Source organism: Lolium rigidum, chromosome 4 (genome assembly GCF_022539505.1).
Source record: "Lolium rigidum isolate FL_2022 chromosome 4, APGP_CSIRO_Lrig_0.1, whole genome shotgun sequence".
In the NCBI taxonomy this organism is placed as follows: domain Eukaryota; kingdom Viridiplantae; phylum Streptophyta; class Magnoliopsida; order Poales; family Poaceae; genus Lolium; species Lolium rigidum.
Genome location: NC_061511.1, coordinates 98,302,118 through 98,321,506, shown reverse-complemented (window position 1 = coordinate 98,321,506; position 19,389 = coordinate 98,302,118). Strand labels below are relative to the sequence as shown.

Here is a 19,389-nt window from a genome sequence, read left to right as displayed (position 1 = left end):
TAAATCTTAGAGTTGTATCCAAGGCTTCTCTATGTGGGTGGATCTTTTCTCTTTGGTGATCTCTTCACCATTCTAGGATTCTATCCCTTACTTAGCAATCTTTGGTCTCTTGCGAACTCTACCTTTGGGCGTGTTTTGCTTGTGGATTCTATTGCGTTGGTGAATCGGGCCAACGAGGGTTCTTCCTCGTGTTCTCCTGTTCTTCGCATCTCCTCGCATACCCCCTTTAAATCCGTGAAGACCGTGCCACCCAAGAGGCTTGGCCTTCATCATTTTTTTGTAGGGATATTTTTGTGGAGAGATTCTTTTGACATTTGAAATGCTCTTTTTTATTTAGGCAGGAACATGTACTTATGGGAGCTATTTATAATTTCCGCGGGTTTCTTTTAATCTATCTATGTTTGTTACTTCCTCCGTTTCATACTTCTTGTATTGATTGTAGTTCAAAATTGAACTAGTACGAATGATACAAATTATGAAATGGGAAGGGATAGCCTTTTAGTCTGGTTTTCTTAACATTTTCATTTTTTTTAATGAAATTGCAGGAACCCTACATTCTCGAGGAGGTCGGTTCGAAAAGTAAGAATCAGCGAAAAAGCAGAGACAAATCGTGTTGTTCACGAAAATTTATCATACTCCCTCCATTTCAATAGAAAAATATCAGAGATTTGTCTAAAAAGTATGTACTAGATACATCTAAATTTAGATAAACTTATGACATCGCTTTTATGGAGAAACAGTAATTTCGTTTCCTAGCTTGGTGTTGTGCGTCTCTCAGAAAAAGAAAGAAAAAGCAAACCATCTTCTTGTGCGACAGGATCTAGATCTGAGATCGCCCGTGCAGCCAAGTCGAGAGCGAGAAGAAGAAGCTGCGCATCTCGTCAAGAGCCCCGTGTCGTCAAGTACACATCGGATGCCGCCAAGCGAAAAAGAGTTCTTCAACCGGGTCCCGGTCCGTCCCCTCCACGCTGTCCCCCTCTCTTTTCTTCCCGATCAACCCCAGGTCCTGCCCACAGCCAAAAATTACCTCACTGCCATTCCGGCCCCACATATCCTCTAGCAGGACGGTCCAACGCGTCAGTGGCCAAAATAGGTGGCTAGGTAGGCAATCACTGCCCACGTCTAGCATGTCCGGACGCTTTCTCCTCGTGATCTGGCCTCCGCGCGCCCGTGGGTCCGGACTGCCGGGCCCACTGTCATACAGGTAAAGCCTCCCTCGTCGCCGAGTCATTCAACTGGATGCGATTCGCTCTCCTCCGATTTGCCGTCCGTCCCCCTTCCCTCCTCAGGTCGGCGGCTGACGGGCTGAGAGAGATGACGGGACTAGGAGGAGGCAGCGGCGCCGCGGCGGCGCCTGGGGACTACGTCTACTTCAAGTCCGTCGTCCCGCTCCACAAGATCTCTGTAAGCGCCGCCCCTCCCGAATCGCACTCCACGATCTCCCTCCCTGTCTACAACCCACGCGCGCACGGGCTTTACCGAGCCGCCGTGGCGTGCTCTCGAGCTCGGCCCGTCCTCGAGTACTGTATATTCGGGTTCCGTTTCGTTCCGGGGTCCCTCGAATTGGATCGTTCTTGCGAGCTTGAGCTTAGAATTGTTTGTTTTGGGATCTGTGCTTGACTTGTCTTAGATGGATGGTTGATGCAATTATGTTTTGCGGACTGGGGTTTTCCCCCCGGATGGATCGGATGTTCACATTTGTGTGCTCGGTTCAGGTTTATCCTTATTCAGCATTCTAATTTGACTACAATGATGCTGAAATTATCTACGCAGTTTATGACGGGCCGTTCTGTCCAGTATCCGTCTATATATTCCTGCTCATGATATAGTCATGGTAGAGTATAGCAAGAGGTACCTTCAATTGCTTGGTGGCAGGCTTTGCGCATTCTGAGTTTAGCTTCAATTTCTGAAGTTCTTCCCCCGGCGCCATCCGTGAATGCAGAATGTTTTAGGAATTCGCACCTCAATCACGTCGCATGTGGCAAAAAAGAGCACAGTACTATGTGTTAATTTCGTAAAATTATAATCTGCCATGCTTGCCTTTTTTGAGGGAAGAGAAAGGAAATATCCCTTTCCTATGTGTTTCTTGTAAGTTGACTTGTTTCTGAATTTTGTAGATCGGATCGAAATTGTGGAGGTACTATGATTTTGGCCCCAAGGCTGTGCAACCCCTTATCTGCATCCCAGGAATTGCGGGGACGGCTGATGTGTACTACAAGCAGATAATGTCCCTCTCTATGAAGGTGCTTACATTAAGAGTGAATGCATCCCATCTCTGCTGATTTTAATTAGCTGTCTTGAGTGTTCACATATGCGATACGCAACACTTATGCTGACATATGTGTTTATGCTTCAGTTTCTAGCACTAGGGGTTATTGATTTCTGACAATATGTAAGAACATACACCCATATTTTCATTAAGCTATATAAAGAAGCAAATTACTTGCTCTAGCAATTTTTCTACCTTGATATTAATCACTAACAAAGACATCTTTTTATTCGAAATAGAAATACCAGAGTTAGTATTTATGAAGATCTGAATGATTTTGAAAACATTTTGCGTCCAGTGTGACATAACGCTCTAGAAACTGCAGTTACATCTTTTGCTTTGTTTGTGCCAAAGCACATTAGTGTGGGCAAGAAGCCTTGACTTCTTTGTGCTACTTTAGTATTCTATGGATATTTATGCTTTCCAAGACATCAAACTGTGGTGGCACTGTGAAGTGTCTCACATTTGATTTAGACTTTTCTGTTCTTCGGATTTTAATGATGGCTAGATACATATTAGACCAATCTAAGTTTTATGTCTTAATTTTCTTTCAGGGTTATCGAGTGATATCTATTGATGTTCCCCAAGTATGGAATCACCATGAATGGATTCATTCATTTGAAAAGTTTTTGGACTCCATGAATATCCATCATGTAAGACATCGTTTTTCCCCTTTTTATGAGGCTGTTAGCCTAGTAATGCGTCACAATCTCATTCTTTTCCACTATTTCTTAAAGTTGGGCGCTCGTATTGTCTATCCGATTCATTTTTCACTTCATGAGGGTTCCTGCTGCACCTATAACACTGAATTATTTTTGTAAATTTTCTTAACTTTTTTATCGGTATATCTAGATAAACATTAGAATAATATAATGAGCTATGGACATGTGAAATTAATCTAATTGTGGCTCCTACTTGTTCTCAAAACATGCATGTTTTGATTAATTAAAAGTTGTACAACTTACCTACTTGTTTTTGTATGATCCCCTTAAGAGATGGCTATAGCAGGATTGTTTTCATAATTTAATTGTTTATTCTATGAAAATTTACATCAGTTCATTTATTTTATTCCCTTAGCTCCCGAGGGACTCTTCTGAATTACAGTAGTACTCATGCATATTGAACCATCTTATGAAGCAGGTTCATATTTATGGTACATCTCTTGGTGGATTTCTCGCACAAATATTCGCTCAACAACGTCCAAGGAGAGTAAAGTCCTTGGTGCTATCAAATACATTTCTTGAGACACACAAGTTTGCTGCTGCCATGCCATGGTCTCCAGTGTACGTATTCTTTCTGTTTAAAGAGGCTTTTGTAAGACCACATAATTGTTTTGTTATAAAGCGGTCTATTTGATTATTTTTAAATGTCTACACACTTTTGTACATACATAAATTTTAGGCACATGCATATTAACGCGCCGTATCGCAATAGCTGGAAATACATCTCAAAAGTAACATGTGTAGTTTGTTTCTTAATTATATTATTAGAATACGTCAGACACGACTTGCAAGGTTGATCCCAAGCTCCAGTGATCCCTATTCTTGATTTTTTAGAACACACTTACAGGATTAACACACATGCATATCTGTGGAAGCGTTACAGATCTACACAATATAATTGATAAATGCTTTCATTTTATGCAGCCCACAAACTAAACTACAGTAGCCTAACTTCTACTGGTTCATTGTGTATTTAAAAATTTATACTTCATCAGTTTTGGAGTTTGTTGAAACTTATGTATTTTTTTTGAAATTTAATATAAGGGTTGGTTCACTGGAGCTCAGTGTTACGAATATGCTGCTTGCAGCCCATGAGGCCGTAGGCTGATATATACGCACACACACAAATGTGTTAAATATGCAGAAAACCCCTTACACAATGGTGATAGTACACAACTAGGACATGGAACGTATATACAACTCTAACACCTCCTCGGGTACTAATAGTGGATCGACAACACTGAGTTTGGAGAGGTAAAAGTTGTGGTGTGCTTTAGTTTGGGCATCCGTGAAGAAATCTTGCAATTGAAGCTCGGAAGGCACACACTGAAGAGCAATCCTGCACATGGGACCTCATGAAGGAAGCATCAAAACCAATATGCTTGATGAGCTCAGGCTTCATAGGGTCACGAACAATGATAATGGCATCTATATCGTCGGACAAAAGAGGAGCCGGTGTAGTAATAGAAACACCAGATCTGAAGCAATCACTGTAGCCAAGTAACCTCTGCCATCAAAAGCAACTTAACCTTGGCAGTAAAACAGGAAAATACAGAAAATGTAGCCTGTTTCTTCATCTCTCTAGGCAACAAGACCCACCAAGAAAGCACAATAAGCAGAAAACGACCGACGATCCAAGGGATCACTACTCTAGTCAGCATCCGAGTATGCACTGTAACAAACTAGAGCGTGGAAAAGAAAATACGGCGAGAGATAGTCCCCAAAAGATATCAGAGAACCCGAAGGAATTGACTGCAGTGAACCTGAATGGGATTGGAGACAAAGTGGCACAGAAGTGAATAAGATAACCTGAATGGGCATGAACTACTTAGTACAATTGATCATTAAGGAAAAACATCCATTCATCCATTTTTCATGAGGCAATTATAAACTTCGCATAGCTTCACTTAAACCTGACAATATTGCACCACTGTCTGCAAGATGACCAGATATGTGTATTAAATTACCTTAAGGCTTTTGAGTTGTGTATCTTTAATTTATTCTATATAATCAAGAACTAATTGAGAAGTTATTGACCATATTTTATTCTGTCGTGGAATATGTTATTTTGCAAAAAACAAATATTTAGCTACAAAGAAAAGGAAGTTGCATCTGGTAAATACACTTTTTTTTTAAAGTTCAAAGAGAATCCAACTCCATTGTCCGGATTATGCTAGTTGGAAATACACATTGGCTGTTCGTAACGGCTACAGGGAAGCTCATGTCGTCCAAATTAATATTGTTTTTCTGAAAATGCTTCTTTCTTGCAACATTAGCTAATGTTTATGTTCATATTTTTGCCTGTAAAAATCATACTTTATTGCTGGATGTAAATAACATTCAATCATTCTATCTCAGTAACTCTTTTATGTTGCAGTCTCAATTGGACCCCTTCGTTTTTGCTGAAGAGGTACCTCTTGACAGGAATCCAAGATGGTCCACATGAACCGTTCATTGCTGATTCTGTCGATTTTGTTGTGGGTCAGGTTGTATCTCGTTTGACACTTATGCATGTTATATTAAATATTAAGTAATCTGAGGAATCGATCTTGATGCCCTTCTATCTGTTCCTAGTTTCTCATTTTGTAATTAAACTTCTGCATGTCAGGTAGAGACATTATCAAGAGAAGACCTTTCCTCAAGGTTGATGTTAAATGTTAATGTTGCATCAGTTGGACCATTGTCGCTACATGATTGCTTCATCACTATAATGGATGTAAGTACCTAAGTTCAAGTAAACTGAACCTTACACAGTACAGCCTAAAGTTCTTCTTTATTATTTTACAACATTCCATCGATTTCCTGTAATAGTTTTGCTGTGGTCTTTGGTTTAAGTAAGATTGATACATCAATTCTTAACCTCTGTGACTATGTATGGCTGAGAGATAAACATGCTAAACTTTACGTACCATACAACAACCTATGCATTTGAAACCGTCAATCGATAAGGACTGCAAAGAGTGATTGTTTCTACAATCCATTAGTTTTGACACTCCAACACCCCTTGTATGATAACTATGTTCAGTGAACATCTATGCACAGACAAACGACTACTCTGCTGTTCCTCAGCAGTTGAAGGACCAAGTGAATGAAAGGTACCCTAGTGCAAGACGTGCAGTACTGAGGAGTGGTGGTGATTTTCCCTTCTTGTCACGTCCAGATGAAGTTACTTTGTACCTTCAGGTATTGTCGATTATCTTCTATTCCTTTTAATTGTTAATGCGGACATTTGAAGAACAAATCGGAAAACACTGGCAGCTACACATGAGGCGAGTTGGAGTGGAACCAAGACCAGATCTGGTCCAGGGTTTCACACGTGGTGGTAGCTCCGGCAGCTCAAACGATCACAAGGATGGAAACAGTTTTGATGACCGTCCCAGAGATGATGGGGATCGTAGTTCAGGCGGCGATGACCGTGAGGTGGAGCCTTCTGTATCAGGATCACATGATTCCGATGAACCGATACCAACAAGCATACTGCTTGCCAATACCGTGCTAGGTACGGATAACTCAGCCCGCCATGTTTCACTATTATGCTCATGATACGTCATTGCTATACATCCCCTTTGTATAGTTCTGTGCTCGTCTTGTAGAATATCAGCAGTCGTGACTCGCGTAGCTGCATTGGAACTGGTTCTGTCTTTGTCACAGCTGCTAGGAAATCGTACATCAATTGATGGAAGTCATTTATGTATGTTTGTATAATAGGTTCTTTTCTCTTCTTTGTGTATCCGGATATTTTGTTTGTTTGTTCATAGCCTGTATATTGATGCATTCGAGGTGCCTGAGATATGACTGGTTGTTTGCTTTTCTTTGAAGTATACCCTTGGTGATTTTGGGGTCTCTTTCTAATTTTAGATCTACGAACGTTTTCTTTGCTTATCTTTTTTCTCCAGTTGGACTGTTCGACCAGTGATACAAATTTGATGTTGTAAATTTCTATAAAATTGGTCAAACTTAAATGGTTTGACTTATGACACAACCTAGAAGTACATATTTGAGGACACAGGACGGTGGGAGTGGACACATTGCTTTTTTTTTTTTACGGGAAGAGAAATTCCATTAGTCAACTTGCACAGCTATATCGCTGGCAACAATATCTTTTACACAATTGGGGGCAGAATCCTCCCAATAGCAGACAGGCAAATGAGACCTGACACTAAACTTTGCGAGCTCATGAGCTGCAGAATTACATTCCCGACGGCAGAAAAAAAAACTGGAAAGTCGAAACTTGTAACGGAACTTCCTTTTTGCCGTCTTCATCAAATCACCGATGGCTGAGCGATCGTAGTCATTCCTTTGCAAGGCCTGCACCAGCGAGGAGGAATCTGACTCGAAGACGATCTTTTTTGTCCCCAATCTTCTGGCGCCATCAATCGCAGCAATGCATACACATTGCTTCTGGACTCGATGTAAACACATCTTGATAGTGCGCTCCGAACGCTCGGAAGTACTGTATCTAAATTACCGTATATCATGTTTTCCAATTCAGCCAAGTACAGTATTCATCAGTGCATTGTTGTCTGGGTCGCCAAATCGATCCATCCAGCCGACGCTATTCAAGCGGTGCCCTCCTTTGTATTGGCAGTATATTACGACCGTTAAAATAGAGTGATAGGGATGAATCTAGATCAATCTCTCGGCTGCAACAGGATTATTATCGGTTTAGATTGTCTAGAAGTGGTGAAGATTATTATCGGTTTAGATTGTCTAGAAGTGGTGAAGACGATGAAGAACGGAGCCATAAGCCATGGAGTTGCAGCTGCGGTGTTCGATGACTGTTACCACATTGCATATGAGTTCATCAAAATTTCGATCGAACATATCCCAAGGGAAGTAAACGTAGTGGCACATGAATTAGCTAGATCAGCTAGGAATTCATCTCTGTCTGTTTGGATGGATGATCCTCCGGGCATTATTTTACAATCCCGGTTAAATGATGTAACTCTTGTGTGCAATGAATAAAGTGTGCTTAAGTTGTAAAAAAAAGAGTGATATATAAATTCCCTGTGTTAGACAAACTTTCTGAAGATTGCACACACTGGATGCTACGTATTCCACCAATCAGACTAACCACTCTTGGGACAGAGAAAAAGTGGAGGCAATAATCGTAGACCTAGCTCGAAGCATGCTTGGATTATTCAACCCAATCGCCTCACCAAGTCCCCTACTCATGCTTGCAGTAATGGAACAGGTGATGCACTAACTCCAGCTCATCTAAACCCTCGCTAACTCTCCTACTCCATCACCACCTTAGCTATATATGCACACCTCAACATGCTACACCATGCACAACAAGAACCGCAAAGCAGTCAGCAGCCCAGCACACAAGTAAAGGCCTACCTTGCTACCCAGCCATGGAAGTCCTCCCTTGCATAGCCGTCCTCCTCCTTCTCTCCTGCTCCCTCGCAGTTCAGGCGACAGTGCCCACCGGCACGATAGAGCGCGTGTCCAAGCAGCAGATCCTAGCGAGCATCCCACCAGGAGGGCACGCCAGCCCGCCGGTGCTATTCCTGACGTCTCCGTCCGGCAAGTACGCCGCCTACTTCGTACGCACCCACACCGTCCCGGGCGCCGGCGGGCTTGGCGCCGATTTCTGCTACGTCGAGGTGACGATGGCCGGTGGTGTCAAAGCCGGCGAGGGCGAAGGCAGCGGCGGGAGCGTGTGGGAGTCGGAGTGCCGGCCGGTGAGCACGGTGAACACGTGCACGCTGCTCTTCTCGTGGCACGGGCTTGAGGTGTTCGACGGGAGCGAGGAGGTATGGCACGGGGAGACCAACACCGACGGGACCAACTTCCTCCAGACTCTCGAGCTGGTCGACGACGGCGACATGCGCGTCCGCGACAAGGACGGCGAGCTCGCCTGGCGAGCCAGCGACGAGGGGCGCCACGGGCAGCACTGTGGCGCGCCGGGATCCCCAGGTCTCAATGCCGCGCTGCCGCCTTTCGCGGAGCCCATCGGTGCGCACAGCAGCAACCTCCCCTTCGGTCAGGTGCAGGGCGGCAATGGCCACGCGGCCGAGCTACCGCAGGCGGCAGAGCTTGGTGATGGAGTTGCTACAGGGGTCGGAGCAGGTGCCTTGGGCGACGGCTACGGAATTGCACCGACGCCAGGGAATGCTGTCGCGGGAGCAGGAGCATTGGGTGACGGGTACGGAATTCCACAGACGGCCGGACCGCTGGGAGACGGCTACGGCATTGCACCGGGTGCTGGTGTAGGAGCCTTTGGTGACGTGGCAGGACAGGGAGAGGCGGTGACGGCGGCGGGGGCTGGGGGAGGTGTGGCGGGAACGACAGGATTCGGCAGCCAGCCGCTGGTGGATAACAGCCCCTACGACAGTGCAGCCTGCAAGGACGGCCGTGGGGCCTATCTTGCAGCCATTGGAGCTGCGGTATTTGTTAGTGCCATGGCCTTAGGTTTCTGATCAGGGGCACGAATGAGGTGCTCCGTTTGGTAATACGTGTGCGTGTGCGTGTGCGTGTATTTTCTCTTTTCCTGTATCTGTGCATCAGTTGTTGCTGCTAAGGGGTGACAAATCTGTAACTGTTTGTCTGTGATTTAAGTAAATTTCAAACTTCAATGAAAATACTTTTAATGTGCTCCACTAGATGTGAATTAGAAAGTTGTCTTCCTGTCTCTGTACTACAATTCAAATGTTATTACCTTTATTTACTAATAATTGGAGGCGAGGCTTCCATATTGGATACCACCTCTGTTTCATAAAACAAGGCATTTTAGTTCTGAAATCAAACAATGTGAAGTTTGACCAAGATTATAGAAAAGGGATTTCTATTTTTCAGGCCTTAGTTTCTTAGTTGTGCTCAGTTTCCCATACTCTAAATTTTTCCTCATTTTTGCCCAACCTCTTGTGTGAAACTCCACAAAGAGCTCGAACGGCAGTTGCCGTTAGGTTGACCGTTATGCTGATGTGTGGGGCCGCGTCTTTGGGGCCGCACCATATGGGGCCGCGCCGTGTGGGTTTGCGTCGTGTGGGGCCACGTAGGGCCGGGACGTGCGCACGAGTGGGTTCTGTCACTCTCGCCCTTGGCAGTTTTCAGTGCACCTTTTTTTCCTCTCTCTCGCTAAAAAAGTTTTCTATCTCTCTCTCGCTCATGCCATTCATTCTTTTTGTTTTCAAATTGGTAGAAAATCTAGAGCAACTTCTATTTCAGTCTTTCTTACCCCATTCATTTCTTTTGACCCTTTTTTCCAATCTAGTAGCAAATCTAGAGCAAAAATAGGATATCACACCAGCAACATACATTTAGAAAACAAAATAAATGAAGATAAGATGCTTACAACAGTCATCATAACATAGATAGATTGCCGATAGATCCAATAGTACTACATTTACAACCAACACAAACATACACTGCCCGTTCACCATACGCTGCTTACAACAACCAACACACACATGCTACATTTCTCGGGATTTAAGCTTCTTACAGATGCAACAGTCGCATACCGAGAGTTCAACAGGCCCCTTCGACGCCTGGAGCTTCCGCAGGTGAAACCCAAGGGCCTTGTGGTCAGCCATGAATGAATACACGATCACAGTTGTTCCCACATTAGGGCGGGAGGATCCAAGGGCTTTGGCATGGTTCAGGATGCAGTTGAAGTTGGTGGCGCGGAGGTGCCTCTTACATAAGGTGCACTTGTAGACGCCTCCAACAAATTGGCCATCGTACTTGCCGGACTACAGCCTCCTGATGACGTGGCGAGTCTTGGTGTGGAAGGCCTTGTCGTCGCTGCTCTGCACCTGTTACATAACAACACCAAATTATGAGTGAATTGCAACAACGATGGAACAAATAGTAACGTGCATGATGATATGGACATGAAAAAAGAGGCAACCCCAATTACATTGGAGACACTTATATCCAGGATTGGAGTCAGTAAACCGAACATCATGCACACGAAATTTGTACACACCAATGATTCACTAACCCCACCCTGAACCAATTTGTGTCCAACAATTCATCACCGACACAAATTAACCGAATGAGATTGATTACTTGCATAAATTAACCGAATGAGATTGATTACTTGCATAAATTAACCAAATGAGATTGATTACTTGCATAAATTAACCAAGTGGGTTAAATTCCCCAATCCCCAAATCTTAAACAAAATAAAAAATTATTCCAACTACAAATCGACGCTAGTATTAACTAGGGAATCCCTTAACTACAACTCGAAGCACAAATAAAAGAGGATTGAATGAACATTCAGATTCATGCAAACACAAGATCGAACACAAGAGGATTGAAATGCAGCCAAACCCTAAGAATGCTAAATGTAAAAGAAGAAAAGATGGAAATGGGAGAAGAACAAGGGAAGGGGAGCAAACCCTAATTACCTCAGGCTCCTCGTCGATGATGCTGGTGTCGTAGGGCTTCTCCGACGGGACGTACTCCTCATGTTCGTAGGGGTCCCAACCTGATAAGGGTTCAACCCTAGGGGAGGCCCGATCTTCATGGATTTGGGTGGGATTCGTGGGGGAGGTGGTAGAACACGAAGAACACGGAAGGGGATCGGGGATACAAACTCACACACACACACACAAATCGGTTTGTCCTCGTTGGCCCGAACCATCAACTCGATAGAAGTTGCAGGAAAAGACCTTTCGGTAGAAGTCCTGCAAAAAGATCGACGAATCGAATCCAAGAGATCTAGAAGGGTGAAAAGATCAAGGTTGGTATAAGTGCAAGCAAAAGACCCAAAGGTAGAAGTGCAAGAAAAAACCAACAATTGATAGAAGTCACCAAAGAGATCACAAGGATTCAACAAGGAGATCGGGTGATACAAGATCTAAGATCTATGGTAGGGGTTTCCACATGTGACAATAGCAAGGCTCAAGTTCTTTCTCAGTTCAACTCTAACCCTAGATCTGAGCCAACAAGTCTATTTATAGGAGGTGGGGCGAAGGGATAAGTCACATACTGAAACAGGAGGTTTTGAATGAAATTTGTATCAGCGGAAGTTCCGGTCCTTGGGGGCGGTTGTTCCGACCAACTTCCGTTCTTCTTCCGGAAATGACCGGTTTGTTTGCAGTAACGTCCAGGGGCTTTGAGCGTGTTTTCGAACCTTGGGCGGAAGTACCAGCGGGCGGAAGTTCCGGCCATTGGGGGCGGTAGTTCCGGCTGGAGATTCTTCAGTGCGACTTTCTTCACTTCTGGACAACATCTAGAAGGCATCTGAGCGGTAGTTCCGGCCCTGGAGGGCGGTAGTTCCGGCTGGGGCGCTGGAGCTCCATCTTCTTCATCTTCAGCTCTCTCTCCATTGGCTTGGTCTCCATGGCTTGCGTCTTGTTCGATGTACCTGATTGGATACAAGATATTTGAATGAAGTAGCATGCCATCCAATGATTTATCAATGTTATGCATGGAAATGAGCAAATTAACCTCTTGGTGCGTGGCTTTGATTCGTGCTCGTGTTATTGGGTCATGAGGAGTACTTGGTGGTCTTGAGGCGGAGGTGTCCAAAAGCCACCCCGTATCATCTCCCCCCGCCCTTGGAAAAGAGTCGTTCTCGACTCTAGAGTGTCTTCATGTCCTTGACATGGCATCCTATCCTTGATGTTGATGACGTACTTGGTCTTGAGGGTCGTACCATTGAAGTTCATGAAGCACATGTTTTGGTCTGTGGCGATGGTTGTTGGCAGTCCATGTAGTCGAATGTTCTCCCTAAGCAACAATGTATGCATGCGTGAAGCATTAACCGTTCTAGAGCATGGCTTGCATTGATCTAAAGGATGGAATCTAGCTACCACATTAAAAGTTGGAGCATGGTTATAGGTATTGGAAATGGACTTAGCTTGAAAACACATGGGGTGTTGTATGCATTGAAGCTCGACATCTGTCATCATCTTGGTGCCATGGTGGTGTGTGGAGAGCATGGTAAGTGTCTTGTCTCATCCCTTCTCAAGAGGATCATCAAGTTGGTGTTGAGGATTGTCCGGGACGATGTCGGTGCGGTGCTCCAAGCCTTGTAGCGGACAAAGTCCGGGATGAAGGTCGTCGTGGTACTTGTCTTGGCACTCCTTCAAAATAAACATCAAAGATAAAGGAAAGGTGAATTCATTAGTCTCCGACGGTGGTTCCTTGTCCTTGCGCACATGGTGTGGTATGGTGTATGGGTTCTTTTGTGTTCCTCTTAACTCGCATTTAGTGTCTAGGAGGACACTCATCATTTTTCCGCTCATATGTGGCTTGTGGCACTCACTCTCATTTTGGTGGTTCACTCTCTCACGTCTCATCTCACTATTGGCAATAGTTTCTTGTGCCCTCGCCAAAGCCTTTGCATTGTCCGCAATTACTTTGCTAGGAGTCATTGGGCGTAGAATGAACGTCTTGTCGTTGACCTTGAAGCTATAAGCATTGGTTGAACCATCATGTATTGCCTCTTTGTCATATTGCCAAGGGAGTCCAAGTAGCATGTGGCACATGGTCATTGGGACCACATCACACTCTACAGTGTCTTCATAGGCTCCCATCTTGAAGGATATAGTGACGGTATGTTCAATCTTCACATTTCCGTTGTCACTTAACCATTGGATATGGTAAGGGTGAGGATGCTTCCGGAGTTGGAGGTTGAGCTTGGAACATAGTTTGTTGCTTGCAAGGTTGTGAAAACTTCCTCCATCAATGATGACCTTGATTGACATGACATTGATTCCGGCTCTTGTTTGGAAGATGTTGCACCTTTGGTCTTCCTTGTGAAATGCATGAGTGGTCAAAACTTTGGATACCACAAGAGAAGGACTTGTGCCATGCTCACATAAGACATTCTTATGGTTTTCCAACTCCTCATCTTCAATTGTTGTTGCGGCTTGCACCAAGGCTTCATATGCATCTTCACTTAAGTACTCCACATTCCCATCATTCCAAGTTATCATGACTATTGTGTTTGCGCACTCAAAAGATTTATGTCCTTGGGCACCACAATTGAAGCAAGTGATGTTACTCGATTCCATTGAAGCCTTGGATGACATTGTTGATGTAGATGGCCTTAGACTTGTGGTCTTCATGGCACTTTTAGTTGGCTTTGTGGGGTCCTTTGAGGAGCTATCACTTGTGTTCATGGTGCTAGCGGATTCATTGATTGCATTTCTTGCGGCAAAGAAGGACTTGGATTTAGCACTTGCTAGCTCTTCTCTTACTTGTCGCTCGGCCCTTGTAGCTTGATGAAGTAACTCAACCATATAGGTGTATGGCAAGAATTCCACAATCCTCTTGATGGGTATGTTCAATCCATTTAATAACCTTGCCATTGTTTGCTCTTCTCGCTCATCGACATTTGCACTATCATGGTCATGTGCATCTCCTTGTAATACTCCTCAACGGACTTAAAACTTTGCTTGAGTTGGGTGATCTTGTTGAAGAGGTCACGTTTGTGGTGAGAGGGCACAAAGCGGGCGTGCATCACTTCTTGCATCTCTTCCCATTTGTCAATGGGCTCTAAGTGTTCTTGAGCATGCTGCTTCTTGTTTACTTCTTCCCACCATAAATTTGCATATCCTTCAAATTCAAGTGATTCCATGGCCACCTTCTTTGCTTTGGAGAAGTTGTGAATGCGGAAGATCTTGTAAACCTTGAGTTCCATGTTAATTATGCATCAGGGTCTTCTTCTCCTTGGAACTTTGGCATGGTGAACTTAAGCTTCCCAAATATCTCTTCATCATCGTGTATGTTGCGCCTAGGAGGTGGTCTTTCTTCACCATGATCTTGATGTCGTTGAGGTTGAGGTTGTGGTCTTTGAGCATCTCTATTGTTGTTCCTATGTTGTTGACGAGGAGGCAATATTCCATGACCTTGAGCTTGATCTTCATTGTGGCGGCGTTGTTGAGGCATCACACTTTCTTCACTTGATGCTTGGTGATGACTTGATTCTTCATTTACCTCAACTTCTTGTGCCCGATGATGTGGTCTTCTACCATGAGGTTGATCATCATGATGGCGACGATTGTCTTGACCTTGAGGGCGTGGTGCCCCATCACGTTGAGGTTGAACAACATTGATGATTTGGCGCTCTTGGTGCGCTTGTCTTTGTTCTTATTCAATAAGGCACTGTCTTCTAGCTTGAGCTTCTTGTGCTTGTCGTTGCCTCTCTTGTTCTTCAAGTGCTTGTTGTTCATTGTGAATATGTTCCTGTTCCCTTGCACGAATTAGCTCTTGATCATGTCGTAGGTGTTCTTGCTCTTGTTGGAATTGAGCATGTAGAGTCTCTTGTTGGAGGCGCTCTTCCTTAAGGCGTTGACGTTCTTGGTCAAGTCGAAGTCGTGCTTGCTCCGCTTCTTGAGCTAGTTGTTGAAACACTTGATCATCCACATTATGGTGACGTGAGTCTTCATTGGAATCATGATGAGACAGTGTATTAGCTCGGGACCTTGAACTTTGAGAGTGCGAAGACCTTGAGTGGTGTCTCCTATTGTCTCGCCGGTTGAGTTGTTGAATGATAGCGTCCAACGCTTTCTTCATGTCCTTTGTTTCTTGACCTTGTATGGCGAGTGTTGCTTTCAAATCTTGGCCTTGAGCATCAATCTTCTCATGGAGGTCATGAACCTTGATATGAGGTCTCTTCTTTGTAGTTGAGCACGTTCTTCATAGCGTAAGACGGTATCTTCCATCATTGCCTCTAGATCATTGAGCTTGGAGTTAACGGCTTGAGTGGCTATCCAATGTTGGTGCCGCGTCATCGGTAATTGGTTCCCCTCTCCACTAGACATGGTTACAAACTAAAACAAGAATTATGTTGTGGGGGGTTAGGAAAAACTACCAAAAGTGTCAAAGCTTGCAATCCAAAATCGAAAAGGTGTTTCAAGTCGGAGGACAACCGATATGTATGAACACACACAAAACAAAAACTCTATATGGTGTTAGGTATGGATGTGGAAAGCCAAACGGAAGAACCAAACAAAATGTCTATTGTCAAAAGTGGGTAAGGTCCAAAATTCACAAGTCAAAGGCGGTGATCAGAAAAGGCATACACAAGATGGAACACACGCACGGGACAAAATGGGGTTAGCGCGACCAATGAAAATGAGCACGAACAAAATTGGTCCTAACGAAGACTACTAGCTCGGTGTCACGCTAACACAAGAGAGACCATGGCTTGGTTGCAAAATTTACAAGCAACAAGATTTGCGCAAGACGCCTCTCTTCTCTTTTCTCTCTTTTGCTTATAAGCTTTGAACTCTTTTGTATATAGGTGTCACTCACACACTATTTTCTTTTTTGTATTTTTCTTTCTTTTTCTCACTATGTAAGGATACTGCTATCTATGTATGTCACACTTCTTTTGCTTATCTTTTCACAATGAGCTTGCTTCGTAGCTTTGCTCAACACACGCACACCCTCACGGTCGGGACGCTTGCGCAATGCTTCACAACACTAGAAAGCCACTCTCGATGGGAAAGGTACACAAAGGAAGCTAGGGATACAAGTTAAAGGGAAAGTTATATAACTTGATGATGGTGGCCGACGATGATCTCGAACGTGCTATGGTGGTGGAAGGTGTAAAATGAACCGCTTGGATCCTCGGGGTGCCGTTGTCGTTGTCGATGTTGCGGAAGCTTGTAGTAGCTGAGATGACACTCAAAACCGAAGTCCAAACACAAAGAGGAAGTACCAAAACGAAAAACGAAGTTAGCTGTCAAAATTTTGGACGGACGGAACTTCCGGTCACTGGGGGCGGTACTTCCGGCCGGGCGAAACTTCCGGTCCTGCGGGGTGGTAGTACCAGTCGCGGCTGTTCGTCGATTTGGGCGGAAATCCGGTCCAAAAACCTGCAAATTCGTGGAAAATTTGGCACAAAAAGTTGTGGGAAGATGGGGGAGTTGTAGATCAACACCAAGGACAAGTTTCTATTGGAACAAAACCACCAAAAACTCAACAAATCGCGAGATCCAACCAAGGCCAATCTGGGGCTATTTTTTGGTATTTTCGAAAAAAAATCAAGAATTTTTTTGGGGGTGTGCGGGTCAAATCCGTGGAAACCAAGGAGCTCTTGATACCATATGATAAGGGTTGAACCCTAGGGGAGGCCCGATCTTCATGGATTTGGGTGGGATTCATGGGGGAGGTGGTAGAACACGAAGAACACGGAAGGGGGTCGGGGATAAAAAATCACACACACAAACACAAATCAGTTTGTCCTTGTTGGCCCAAACCACCAACTCGATAGAAGTTGCAGGAAAAGAACTTTCGGTAGAAGTCCCGCAAAAAGATCGACAAATCGAATCCAGTAGATCTAGAAGGGTGAAAAGATCAAGGTTGGTAGAAGTGCAAGAAAAAGACCCAAAGGTAGAAGTGCAAGCAAAAGACCAACAATTGATAGAAGTCACCAAAGAGATCACAAGGATTCAACAAGGAGATCAGGTGATACAAGATCGAAGATCTATGGTAGGGGTTCCCACATGGGGAAAGGGCAAGGCTCAAGTTCTTTCTCAATTCAACTCTAACCCTAGATCTGAGCCAACAAGGCTATTTATAGGAGGTGGGGTGAAGGGATAAGTTACATGCTGAAACAAGCAGTTTTGACTGAAATTCGTATCAGCAGAAGTTCCGTTCCTTGGGGGTGGAAGTTCCAGTCGGGGCGGAAGTTCCGGTCCTTGGGGGCGGAAGTTCCGGTCGGGGCGGTAGTTCCGACCAACTTCCGGTCTTCTTCCGGAAATGACCGCTTTGCTTTCAGTAACGTCCAGGGGCTTTGAGCGTGTTTTCGGAACTTGGGCGGAAGTACCGGCGGGCGGAACTTCCGGCCATTGGGGGCGGTAGTTCCGGCTGGAGCTTCTTCAGTGCGACTTTCTTCACTTCTGGACAACATCTGGAAGGCATCTGGGCAGTAGTTCCGGCTCTGGAGGGCGGTAGTTCCGACTGGGGTGCTGAAGCTCCATCTTCTTCATCTTCAACTCCCTCTCCATTGACTTGGTCTCCATGGCTTGCGTCTTGTTCGATGTACCTAATTGGATACAATATATTTGAATGAAGTAGCATGCCATCCAATAATGTATCAATGTAATGCATGGAAAGGAGCGAATTGACCTCTTGGTGCGTGACTTTGGCTCGTTCTCGTGTCATTGGGTCATGAGGAGTACTTGGTGGTCTTTAGGCGGAGGTGTGCAAAAGTCACCCCGTATCACAACTGACGGGGGTCTCCTCGCTAGCGGCCTTGGAGGCGACCACATCCTTCTTCTCCATCGCTAGCATATGTGGTTTTCTTTCATTTGCAGGAGGTGGTGGGACAGGGGAGCGGTTACGTGACTGTGTGAGTGAGAGTGGGGAGGTGGAGAGGGAGAGGGAGGGCCGGAGGGGCTCTAGAAAGGCGCGGACACATGTGCACTGTGTACGCTACTGTGTCGTGCACCGCGGACACACGTACGCTACTGCACGTGCAGGTGGACACTTGTACACCCTCGAGTCTATCCCTGGCGCGTTAGGTATACTCATCTATACCCTCGAGAGTAACACTGGCGTGTTAGGTGTACTCACTTTTACCCTCGAGTACTAACCCTGCCGCGTGCAATATATTCAGCTCTACCCTCAAGTGGCTGGTCAACACAGAGTCAACGAATTGGGTTTAGTTGCTAATTCAGTCATTTTATGCACAATTAATTCAAAACAAAGATCAAAACATTGTGGCTCCTACTCATGGAGTCTTCTTATGTGACCTGCCACCTAGGAAACTAGAAGAAACATAGAGAAATCAAGTTTTACCGTAAACCATGGTCTTCTAGATCTCGCGCAAGCCACCAAAGATACCATGCTCCACAACCACTTCCGCCTACATCCGCACCACCTGAGTAGCCATAGAGAGTAGGAACACCATCAACAGTAATCACCCACCGAAAAGGTCGATGTTGCACATCATTAGATCAGTCTAGGGTTGTCGCCCCGGCTTTCAAACTCCCTCACGCGACCACACCACAACAAACTAAGTGACCATCACCTTTAGCTCTGATGTCTACGGGTGCTTCTATTCTTGTAGACAGTGTTGGGCCTCCAAGAGCAGAGGTTTGTAGAACAGCAGCAAGTTTCCCTTAAGTGGATCACCCAAGGTTTATCGAACTCAGGGAGGAAGAGGTCAAAGATATCCCTCTCAAGCAACCCTGCAATCACGATACAAGAAGTCTCTTGTGTCCCCAACACACCTAATACACTTGTCAGATGTATAGGTGCACTAGTTCAACGAAGAGATAGTGAAATACAAGTGGTATGGATGAATATGAGTGGTAATAGCAATCTGAATAAAATATGGCAGCGAGTAAACATGCAACATAACAGTAAACGGAGTTTCAGTGTTTGGAAACAAGGCCTAGGGATCATACTTTCACTAGTGGACGCTCTCAACATTGATCACATAATAAAACCACTCTACACTCTCTTGTTGGATGATGAACA

General features: G+C 44.8%; 2 protein-coding genes across 2 annotated transcripts; both read left to right on the top strand.

The window, feature by feature from the left end:
- The first annotated feature begins 1,211 nt into the window (after positions 1–1,211).
- Positions 1,212–6,781, top strand: LOC124649899 (maspardin). The gene is made up of 8 exons (XM_047189468.1): positions 1,212–1,404; positions 2,118–2,243; positions 2,824–2,922; positions 3,410–3,552; positions 5,369–5,477; positions 5,600–5,707; positions 6,034–6,174; positions 6,250–6,781. The coding sequence occupies exons 1-8, from the start codon at positions 1,240–1,242 to the stop codon at positions 6,532–6,534; spliced, it is 1,176 nt and encodes a 391-aa protein (XP_047045424.1). The 5' UTR covers positions 1,212–1,239; the 3' UTR covers positions 6,535–6,781.
- A 1,567-nt stretch (positions 6,782–8,348) lies between these two features.
- LOC124706653 (PE-PGRS family protein PE_PGRS16-like) lies at positions 8,349–9,416 on the top strand. Its single transcript, XM_047238325.1, has one exon. It carries the CDS (start codon positions 8,349–8,351, stop codon positions 9,414–9,416), a length of 1,068 nt encoding a protein of 355 aa, XP_047094281.1.
- Positions 9,417–19,389: the final 9,973 nt, after the last annotated feature.